The 12,409-nt window shown below is 35.5% G+C and overlaps 1 protein-coding gene across 4 annotated transcripts in view; it reads left to right on the top strand.

Moving 5' to 3' along the window:
* LOC105195967 (beta-1,4-N-acetylgalactosaminyltransferase bre-4) overlaps positions 1-12,409 on the top strand; it is a 143,207-nt gene that overhangs the window by 106,691 nt on the left and 24,107 nt on the right. For all 4 annotated transcript variants that reach the window (XM_011161639.3, XM_011161640.3, XM_011161638.3 and 1 more), the window contains one exon: positions 1,248-1,672. In XM_011161639.3, the coding sequence (XP_011159941.2) occupies positions 1,515-1,672 (158 nt within the window). In that variant the 5' untranslated portion in view covers positions 1,248-1,514. The remainder of the gene's footprint in view (positions 1-1,247; positions 1,673-12,409) is intronic.

Genomic DNA, 12,409 nt, shown 5'->3' with positions numbered 1-12,409 from the left:
GAAGTTCCGATAATGTAGTGATTTTCCCGAGAACGTATCGGTTGCGCCTCGCTAATGTTATTATATTACCATCGCCTCTTTGACAAACGAACATCTCAGGTTATAACATTGCGTTGAAGAAATGTGATTTTTTTATACATTATTTAAAAAATGGTAAAGCGTTACTTTTCATTAAAAAAAACTCATTTTCCGTTTCTGTCTCTTTTTAATTTTTAAAAAATATCTTAATTTGCTTTTATTACATTTTACATTATTTACAATAAAAATATGTTTATCAATTTTGTTTCAAAATTGGATAATGTCTCAATGTTATTTTTGCACAAATGGACGATGGAAGCTAAAACCAGATTATGAAACGAAATTGAATTGTCATGAAATTATCGCGCAAAAATAGTGGTATTCCCGGTGAACATTGGCAATGTAATTATAATGCTCTCGGGTAAATTTTTAGTACTCTCGTATACGGCATTTTTAATTCACACCGTATCTTCGAGAACTTCCTTTTTATTTCGTTGAGCACGGGTCGTAACTTTCGGAAGGTATACGATACCGCCGGTATTATTACATTTTTCCAGGCTGCCTTGCGATAAATTTTACAGTTTACGGTGTTAATGGCCGCGCGTGATATTAGCTAGGAACTTGAAGGCGAGCGAAAGATCTTGTGAAAAATTTTCTCCGTCTTTATACACGTTGCGCCAAAAGTATTTTTCTTCTCTCGCAAGAAGGTATTAATTTTTTATTTTAATCTATTTTTTTTCTCGTCACTTTGCAGAATCGACCAAAAAAATTTTTTTTTACATTTTAGTGACAATGTAATTAAATCTAATTCTAAGTGTCCGAAGAATAACATTTTATTAACTGATTTTGCTATTCCTTTTTATAGAAATTTTAAGCACGTCTCTCGTGGTTCAAATATCACATCATATCATATCACGGAAATACATATTCTCTCTCAGCGAATCAAAATTGGGAATAATCTATTAAATCGATATTATGTTAAATTACAAAATGCAATACAATTAAGCATAATGAGTTAAAATATCAAAATACATTTTAATGATAAATATATTCTATATTTAGAGATAAAATAATTAACGGTATAATAAAATTATATGACTTTATTGTTTACTTATATAAAGTTTTGTATAGATTAAAGATCGATAACGATATTAATAAAGATTGTTAACAAATTATTAAAAGGAATTAAAAAGGAATAAATCTCTCAGAACAATAAATTTTCTTTCCAGACATTATCATCTTCGTCCGAGGGGACGGTCGCGAGGGTCGGCGAGGGTGATGCTCTTGGCGAGCGGAAGTGAGGAGCCCCAGGCGGCTTTTCTCCCTTCGTGCCCCTCGAGGGAGGAGAAGAAGGATCGCAGCAGGGTCGGTCCCTGGCCTGCGGGCTGCAGGTGCAGCTGAAACTGGAAGCGGCCAGCAGGGAGGAGTGCCTCGTGGTGCACGGCGGTGCTCCTCTAACGGCGGCTAGAAGGGAGTTATGGTGTCTCGCACATGCAATGCCTGTGGCCGCCGCAGCCGTGGCACTGTGGCAACGTGCCCATCTCAAGGCGCTCGCCTGCGTCGTTCTCGCTCTGATCGCCGTCCAGTATTTGCTTAGCGGCGGCGTGCTCGATCGTCGTTCCATCGAGACTATTTTCACGATCAACGCGACCAGGTAAGTGCCGTTTACCCGCTCTGGTGTTCTTAGTCAGGAAAAATTCGTGAAAATTTCTTTTTTAAACTACAGTTTTTTTCGATTTTTTTTCTCCTATTTTTCTCGGTTATTTTCTTTTGAGATAACGTCACCTTATCTTCCGCATTAATGATTTTGAAGTTAAGGCTTTTCACATTTAGGAGATGCTGAAGTGAACTTTATTGATTGATAGCGACCTTTACATATACGATTTACGAAATATATGTCGCTAAATTTTTAAACATTTTAGTAAAATTTTTTTTCCACGCCGACATCGATATTTGAATGTTAAATATTGAGTTTTAGACGTTAATTTTTCAAAGGACTTTGATAATTACACTTTACGTTGAGTTGCTGCTTACGAATTTCATAATACTATATTTGAAATCATCTGTAATTCGAAAGCTTCGCCATTTATACGAAAATCATTTTCGATTATTAATTCGCTAACTCAAATTGGCAAGTTAAGCCACTTGGAACGTTTGGCGGACATATCGAGTTTCCGACTTGCTATATCTCTCGCAATAAATCGTCTACGTCTCCGGCGAAGCGTTAAGTACCAATTCCAGCTCCATGCGAATCTCGCGGGGGCGGCGCGCGTCTTGGAAGTTACTCGGCGCGTACCCCAAGCCTCGCGCGTCGTCATCGCGCGCATGCATTATCGCGACAAGTTGGGATGCAACGCGTTCCTGTAATTCCGCGTTAATCGCAGATGTTGGATTCCCGGCTTAATAATCGACCGACTCGTCGTCATTCGTCGCCTCACTCGCGCGAGTTTGCGTTTAGCATATTGTCACGAATTATTAATAGGGCTGCGAATCTACGAGCGAACGACAGACCGCTGCCTTCCCCTCTGCACTGTGCACTGTTGACGTGAACTTTCCTCGGAGGAAGTTCCGCGAGAGATTTCACGGAGGATCCCTCGTTTGCGATAATTGAGCTGGATTCGCAGTACTTCATGGTACTGTTGCACTGCTAACAATTTTAGACGGATTGTTCCCGAATAATTGTACGGAAAGCTGTTAACTTAATTTATCCCTCCTCAGCGAATGCATCCCCCTTTTCCTTTATATTTGTGACTGGCAATATTTAATGCTCGGTGAAGTTGAAAGCGTATTAAAATAATATGAAGGCGACGTACTTAGACGACTGATAAATGCCGCTAAAATGAACGCACCGCATTTATTAAAGTTGAACGATGCGACGGAATAGAATTTTTAAGGAGGCGCAGTATAATTAATTTAATGCAATTCGAACACATCCACTTAATATCGATTAAATTTATTATTACCCTCTCATTATCGGGGCTGAAATAATTGCTACCATTTACCAACGAAATTCTTGTATTATACGAGCTATAAAAAAAAATTAATACGCGCTTAACCCGATTACACGATCATTAATTTTATGTGGTATAACTCGATAACTTCTTATGGTTTTATTGTGGTTTTATTGCACGCAGAGTGCCCTTGCTCAAGTAATATGCACAATCTCTCTCATCAGTCATTTTTTAAATTACAAAATTTTCAAAATTAAGAAGAAGCATTAAATATGTTGTGACTGATAGAAAAGAAATGTTGAAAAATCGGTCCCTGTTAAAAGGAGTTTCGCATTTTCAGCGACTCGATAATTACGCGGCGTTTTTCGCAGCGCTTTGGAGAGGATGGCGTTTCGAATGAAATTGAATAATGACATGAAGCGAAAATACATCCGCTTCCCAAAGCGGCCGATTAAAAGAGTGGATCGAATCGCTCTCTCGTTATGTTCAATCGGTTCCATTCATCCGCAGCGAAATTTAATCGTCGAATCGTCCGCCAATGCAATAATTGCCTCCCCGCCGGATTGTTTAGCCGACCAATGATTGAAGAATGAATACAAAATGTGGATCATGATCGAATTGTGCAGAAATGTTTTTTCGTATTTTACATACGGCTTACGGTGCGTATCGTTTATTATTGTTATTACTGCAAAAACCGGCTTTAACGTGATTTTCAGCGTTGCGATGAATACTTTGAGCGTGTGCAGCCAATCGCGTTTAAGTAACATTGATGCCAGATACGCGTAACGAACCGCGTAATCACATTCGGCTCGCTGCAAAATTGTCCGTGACCCTTTCTCCTCTTCCCTTTGAAGCCACGTCAATAATTCGTAGCTATCATCTATATCGCCTCATTCGCTAGTCGCTCTGATTTTTACCAAGTTCCTAAAATTTGTAAACTCGCTTCACTAAAAAACACTTATTCTATCGCGAAAAACCGGATACTTATTAAATTTGATCGAAGTTACGAGTTTTATATTTGGTAAGAAGTAATAAATTTTAAATTATAAATATATTTCATCATTCTCTTATTTATTTATTTTTTATTTTCTATTAATTATTTTTTTTTTTCATTTCCCGAAAATATTTCTCTTGACAAGGAATGCATCACTAAATTTTAACGATTGTTCGACGCGGATTTTTTTTTGTATTCCACGCTTCGCAGGACATTGATCTATTGTATTGTAAATTGGCGTTTTGCATGAGTGAGAGATAGCATGCTCTTCATACAAATCTTCATGCAGCCACGTTTTGTATTCCGCACATGTATTTGAGTAAACGTATAGCTTAGGATCGGCTCTTATCCTTTGGAGCTCACAGCAGATACACAGGAAATCTCATTATCTGGCTATGTAACGAGGTAAAGTGGCTGCTTAACGAGGATGCCGGTGCACGCGCGATTTACGGAGCCCCCGTAATGGGAAATAATCGGTCGTTCGCACCGCCATGGGTATCGATCGAGTACGCGCCAAGACGTTGAAATTCAACAGTGATTTCACAAACGAGACCGCGCGAAATTTCGAGCTTAAAATTTAAAAAAAAATATATATATAATTTTTTGGAGAAATTTCGGGAAATTTCTTCGGGAACCAAAGTACAGTCTTATGTCGCAGTGAAAAAGTTTATTTTGTGAAAACCTTTCGCTTTTAATTCTCTGTAACGCGGAAATAATTGTCTCGCGACTCTACAATTACAGAGTAATTTTATTTATGGGTTTATTCAAAATTTGAATTAATCGTAAGTTTAACACTTTTTTCGACCGTCTGGTATTTAAATGTTTCTGCTTTTCTGGGAGCAATAAATATTCGTCCAAAGTTGTCGCACGTGAAGAATTTCACGTCGAGGAATTTCATGCGACTTTTCTCGTGAGTCTTTCTTTTTGCCGTCGTTTCTAATCTCTGCAATTAGGCGCTTTTGGCGCGCGCGCGCGCGCGCGCGTTGCTACAAGCGTAATGAAAGGCGCGTCTTGCTTTCGTGTTGCGGCACCCGCGCCGTTATTATTACAAAGCTGCACGCCAACGAACGTGCGGCGAGAAAATGCGAAGGTGGCTTTTGCTCACATTCCGCTGGCATTACGCGACCTTTTAACAAATCAAGACTGTGAGGTCCGGCTCTTCAAAAGGAAAACTCGCGCTCCTTACTTTCGCATAATGTTTATAACGATGTTGTTGCGGTATGCACCAAACGTCCGTTAATCCATTTCACCCGGAAGCTTTTTTTATGAGATTAGCACTAAAAAAAAAGACGAATTACATGAAAAGTACATCGCTGCTGCTCAAAATGTTTAATAACTTGTAGTTACATTTAATAGTGGCTATCTTTATTCCTGTTGCTTTTAACTCGCTTATGCTTTCATTTATGTATAATTGATCTTGCGTACAGTGTCTCCAAATTGAAAATTCGAGATCAACATCTTTTTTTAATAAAAATTTGACACACGATTTGTTTGCAGAATTATCAAAATTTTCTCGATATTGCATGATATTTTATTATGAAGTAATGAATTCGCGATAAGAAGAAAATTTATAATCCGTTTTATTTTATTATAATCGATAATATTTCTCGAACTGGGTGGTAAGAATTTATGACAGATTTAGATTTGTAGTCCCCTTTGTGAAAATGGCGAGCAACATGGCGACGGACGGCTTTGGACATTGTCGTACATCATCGTTGAAAATTGCATTCAATTAACGCGAAACTGACGATGGTGTACCCCTTGTAACATTATGATTGTATTCTGCGCACAATGCACAAGAGCTGGGCTATTAGTTTAAAATTTCGTCGCTGCTCTGGCCACAATAATTTGTCACCCTTTGTCGCAGCTCGCTCAGTTGCACGAAACTGCAGTTACAATGATGTGGTTTGTATGCATTATGCAACAAAACGGTAAGTAATAATAATGACGCGTGACAGTTTCACCGATTATCTCACGCTCTGGTCACATTTAACGATACTTACGCTATCGATAACACTGGCAGTAATTAAAGTGTCACCGAAGGAAAAGGGGGGATTGACAATTTTAGCTGTTAACCGAGATGATTGCGTCGCGCAATTGCCATGACATTTGTAATTATCGAATAACAGCACAAATTGTGCGAATTTATTTCGTAACATCTCGTTATATGTGTATAATGTAAACATAATGATATCGTTTGTTTATCTTTTATTGCGAATTTTTTGCTCTTTTTATTTTTTTAAATAAAAAAGATAAAGAAACTTTGTTTTCGGAAGTTACGAGAATCCCTTACAACAGTAAGATAAATGTTCCAGTGACCGAACATGTCCCTATACCCGGACGGAAACTTGTTATTAATCTTAAATGTGTTTTTTGTATAATATTAAAATTTAATTGTAATTTTTATAAAAACTTCAACTATTTGTAACTAGAACGTGAAAGTTCGCATAAAGTAGGTTATTTTGAATATTTTAAAAATAAACACAAAGAAAATTAATTTGTTACGCAACTAAAGTTAGAGTTTATATTGATAATGTTCTTAAAATGTTTTAAGAAAATTTATATATTTGTTACAATAATATCTTTTATATTTTATATATAATAAAATTATAACAAGTTAAAAAATAAATTAAGTATTTAGAATAAGGATATACGTTTTAGATTATCTGTACATCGGCTTAGTCAGATACTTTACAAGTTTATTTTCGGAATAATGTAAAAATATTTGTATTTTTCTTAATAGTAACGTTGTATGTTTTAGTTAATTATATGATTAGATCATTTTATATTGTGAAAAAATTCGCAATCTCTCTCTCTCTCCTTACAAAAATTTAAATTTCTTATAAAAATTCAACAATCTCGGCTCTGTATCATTATATATCCGGTTACCGGGACATTTTAGAAAAATTCTAGAAAAATTGAAATACATTTTTCATGATATTCGAATGAGCGAGGAGAAATAGCGCTAGAATCTTCTAAATCTCGGGTGTGCATCGCAGGATTGAAACGCCGAGCCATGATTGACTCGTTTATTTTGCGACGCGACGCGTATTGGCGATACGTGGTTACGAGGATAAATTATAGATTGGATCGCGATTCTCGCGAGCATATGCGATCGAACGCGGTACACTGTCACGATCGTTGCTACAAATCAAGCTGTTAGATATTGTTCCGGTGCCACGTCGCATTAGCGGGCTATATCATTACGTTGTGATGCCACTGTCCGATGCAATCTATCTTATCGGATAGCGTTAATGGCCTAGGCGTTTTATCAGAGGTTCTCGCATTAAAATGGTAGCGCTGTATAGTTAACAAAATAATGATTTTTATGCACTTTATGTATTTGCGATTCAGTGTTGAAAATTCATTTATTTAAAATTTATACATTTAATGAAAATAACGGGAATATTTATTTATACTTAAATAAAACTGATCACTATTTTCTTTTTCTACGAAAGAGTTTTCCATTTATCAAGAAAACAATTTTGATTTCTAAAAAATAGTAATTCTAAAGCAAGCGTGTATTAAAAAAGATAACATCTAGGTTCTATTGCACAATAATTCGAAGCTAACTAAAAAAATATACAAAACGCTCTTACGATATTTTCAACATGTTTTTTATCGATTAAAAATCTGTTTTTTTTTCTTGACAAAATAATTTATGACACACTAATATCCTTAAATTTTTTATGACGTTTTCGTCATTCGCAGTTTATCACAATTATCGAATTGAAGAATATTTTAAACAGAAATGGATTTTTAACACTCTCTCTCATTTTCCGACAAAAGTTTTTTCAAAGTTTTCTAATTACAATAACTTGATACTTTTGGAACGTTCTATCTTCATTTTAATGTAAATATTCTCTGCGAATTTGAGAACCGCTGCTTCAGATACTCTAACAATATGAATGCCCGTCTCGTCATTCCAGTGAGCTCAAAGCGTTGGAGTACTGTAAATTATTAGTGAAGTGTTTATGCTCGCGTATAGATTGGTTCTCACATGAATTATTACAAAGTTTCAATTACCGAGTTTCCATTAATCATTCATCTTTATTATTCCTTAACCATTTTGCATGGTTTTTTTTGTACATGAAATCGATTTGATATTTTTGGTATTCTTGATATTCTTGATATTCTTGATATTCTTGAAAGTCTCAAAGTAATTATATTCTAGAGATATACTATTACATAGTACATCTTTATAGCATACTGTCTCATTGGACGAATGCTCCAGGGTTACCGGAAGTCAAGAATATTCTTTGGTAAATTCCTCACCGAGCTATGCGAGCGTGCAGTCTCGTCACGCCGTCGGATTTAGCTGTCTTGATCGTCTATGTTATATCGCTATTGGAGAATATCAGACATCGGATCAGACATGTTCCGCTACGTGACTTTCCTTCGAGACGTGAAATTTCCAAATCCCGTCACACGCGGATTTAAATTAAAACTGCAAATATGTTAACATTTGTACCGATGTACTGTCAACGTTCTTTTTATTGACAGAACTTTCGATAGAGTTTGAGCTTTTAAAGTTAAAATTTAGCTTTTCGTATATACTAATAAAAATGAAGAGATTTTCTCTGCCAAATTTAAATTTCGAAGTTGTAAATAATAAAGAGAGGAAAATAAAAACCAATTTAATTATATATTAATTAATTTAACTATAATTTAGAACGAAGAGGATAAGCTATTTGCAGAATTTAAATTTAATGCATAAAATATCAGAAACAAAATAACTTTTCTCTGTGTGAAAACGTGTTCCTTTTTTTTCTTGATCTTTTTTCTCTCTAAAGAGTCTTGCGTGCTATCACATTCTATTAATCCTATTACGTCGTAAATTACTTGTTTGATCATTTGTCGAACATTGACCCGGCGCCAGGCCGGCAGGATCAATAAATCCTTTTTCTACTTTTTTTTTTTTGAGCGGTACTCGACTTCCACCCTAAACTCAAGACATCTGGAACTTTTTCTATCCCAGAAGCAACATTTATACAACAAGCTCTGGGGAATAAGAGTGTTCCTAATATTATCTACTTGTATCTTCGTAATTTTTAAAATGAAAAGATTATGATGCGCAAAAAAGTTGTGGCATGTATTTAAATTTTACTCGGTGCGTTATTGTTTTTCTTTTCTACTCCATTGTTGCATTCCTGGCTGCCTTTTGAAACTCCACTTTGTGGCGAGACTTCGGGTATGAGTTCTTGTCAAACTTTTAACGGACGTTTCCGTCTGCGACATTGCCGATCGATGTAGACTTTTCTCGCGCTTTGACGACCTCGGCATTTCCGAGGACTCTCCAGGACGTCATTCCTTCCTTCCTTCCTTCCTTTCTTTTCCGTTGCTTCCTGCAAAAAACGTGAGCCGGCGCGTTGTCCCGTTAAAGATGCACTATCGTCAAACCTCTGAGCGTTCCGCCTCGACGTCCGTCTAAATTTGAAAAAAAAAAAAAATTAAAATTATCGAGACCGATATAAAAGTACGGAAAACTTTGTCTGATACGAGTGCTGGAGATTTTATCGAGACTCTCATCGTTATCGGATATCTTGTCAACCATAAGCGTCCCTCGACACAGTCGATCGGCGATTTATCCCTGAGGAAAGTTCGGTGGGAAATCGCCATCTGTCGAAATAATCTTCTTAACTTCGCCATTAAAGATTTTATGAGGGATTATTTACGGGAACTTTTCATTTTTGTTAAAATAAAAATCTAGTTCGAGATCGAAACCAAATACTCAGTTAATAACATGCCGCGTCTCTGATGAATTAATAATACATGTTAATTAAAACCACAAAATGAATTCTGTCTTTATGTATTATTATTATTAAATAATTATTAAATTGTAATATATGAAGACAGATAATTATAACTTGTACTTGACTGTATAATTATTAAATAAAATATTAAAATAAATTACTCTCGTCGATTTAAATTAGATTTATACTGCATCCCTCTCGCAAAATCTATGACAATATAATCGATAGGAGAAAGCTTTATTTTCATTATTTTGATGTTTTCCGTTCATCTTCAGATCAAAGCAGTCGAGAAATACCCATGATTTCCTCGCGATTTCGTCATGGCGATAACCAGTCGCGTCGATCGTGCGTTGCTTTTAAAAACCCCTGTCACGTATATCGGGAAATATATCTTTACGTATCGGCGAGTCTCGCCGAGCTTTCCGCGCCGTTTTCCGCGTCCGCTTCATTGCGAGGATATCCTCCGCGCAAGTTCTACAGCGAGAGGGGAAAGATTTCCGTGGATTCTGATTCGTCTGCTGCATAACCGGCAAAGTATTTCTGCGCCAGGTGGTGCACGCGGTTCCGATCCCGTATCGACGGCCGAGATGAGTCATGTCAGATTTATGCCGTTTCGAACGTGGCGGGAATTTCGCCGAACTCCCGCGAATCGGGATCAACTCGGGCACACACACACAAAGATTACAAAGAAGATACTTTCGCGACCTGTCCTTATCCTGTTCTTTAGTTTAATTCCTGTGATTTTTATGTTGAATCTCATCGATACATAAATAATTACAGTGATTATTTTTTTCATAAATTCCATAGATATTAATAAATATTATAATGCATAATAACTGTATCTATTATTATTATCTCTTATAAGACATATTTGTTTTAATTTTTTTATGTTTCATAAGAGTTTTACAAAATCGCCATTTTAGGTGCTTTAATTTTGTTTATTATTGAATTAATTAGCTTTAATAAATAAAAGCTTATTTAAATTGCATCTATTTATCACTTGCCGATATGTGAATCTAGACATTTTAATATTATATTGTATTCTATTATTTATGATATATTTAAGATATTTAGTATTTAATTATTTTATGTCTCATAAAAGTTTTATAAAATCGCCATTTTAAATGCTTTAATTTTGCTCATTATTAAATTAACAAACTTTAATAAATAAAAATTTATTTAAATGCATCTATTAACAGTTTTCGATATATTCTAGACATTTGAAAATTATATTGTACTTTATTATTTATAATATATATCAACATACTTAATTGCAGAACTTTTAGATTCTCTTTAAAAGTTTCTTTTAGATACAATAGAGCCTCTCTTAAATCCCTTTATCCTACAAATTGCTGATAAATGGATTTAAGAGGAACTCTATGACTTATACACACCTTTTGTCAGCAGATTCATTAAACTCTAGACGCGAATTAATCTCAGCATTGAACACGCATTTCGAATCCTGCCATACGGTTTAAACTGTTCGTTCGTTTGATCGTCCGGATTATTTGTCGTCGACACGAGTTTCATCATCATCATGAGCGTCGTCGAGTTCTCTTAAGACTCGCAATCAAGTGAATCGTTAGTCCGCTCTTGCGTTTCTCTGGATGTGCGCCTCTAACCCGTCCGATCCAAACGGATGTGCAAGGCGGTACGCGAGGAGGATTTAATTAAATTTGAGACGACGCTCGATACCACTGGCGTGCTCCACCTTCCCGAAATATCACGAGGCATTGAAACTATTTCGCAATTGAGATAGAGGATAGAGGCATATCTGAGTTATGGAATCATTACAGACTCGCTCCTGGTCTAGAATTTGTAACATAGTTATTGGTTGTAATTAAGAGGAGGAAACGATCGCGAATGTTAGATAGTTTATATGTATTTCTGCGTAAAATAAATGAAAAAGTATTAATTAGAAAACTATAAGTAGAATAAAAATTGTATAAGTGATCTATTGTAATCTATTATAATCTATTGCAAATATTTTATTGATTATAAAAAATAAAATTTACAATAACAAACATTTACAATATCAAAAATAAAATTTACAATATCAAAAATTTTAGAAAAAAGAAGTTTAAGTTTCTTCTGCCTCTCTCTAATAAACATGTTATTTTTAAAATAACTATTATAAAAATGTCAGAGAACCTTTCGACCTAATATACATTATGTTTTATTTTTTATAATTAATATATAAACTTTATACATACAGATTTAAAGATTTGTTTGACTTTCGTTTATACTTTCAGTTATTTCAAGAATAGCATTTCTATTTAGCGGGAGAGACTAACGTTTTTTTTTTCTAAAATTTTTAATATTATATAAATTTATTTTGTTTTATAATTAATGTGTTTGCAACAGAGTATTATTTATACAATTTTTACTCCAACTTAACGCTTTAATTAAAATTCTCTTTGAATGATTATTCGTAGACCGCGATGCAGTCTGTTCTGTTTCGTATCAGGTTCTATTAGATTGTAAATTTTCTCGTCACGCGAGATTGCGGAGGTGATTCTATCTTGGCTTCAAAAATCTTCGTAAACAGGCTCGCCGTCGGCGTAACGTCGAGAAAACGTGGCATGCAAATAGAATCCACCTGCACACACCTGCCGCAACTTTCGCATCGGCCCTTATCGCGAGATGCCTTCTCGTGAGAACCGATCTACATTGCGGCCCGTAACTTTGTCGGT

Source organism: Solenopsis invicta, chromosome 12 (assembly GCF_016802725.1).
Source record: "Solenopsis invicta isolate M01_SB chromosome 12, UNIL_Sinv_3.0, whole genome shotgun sequence".
Taxonomy (NCBI): Eukaryota; Metazoa; Arthropoda; class Insecta; order Hymenoptera; family Formicidae; genus Solenopsis; species Solenopsis invicta.
This window is presented reverse-complemented; position numbering and strand designations above follow the sequence as displayed.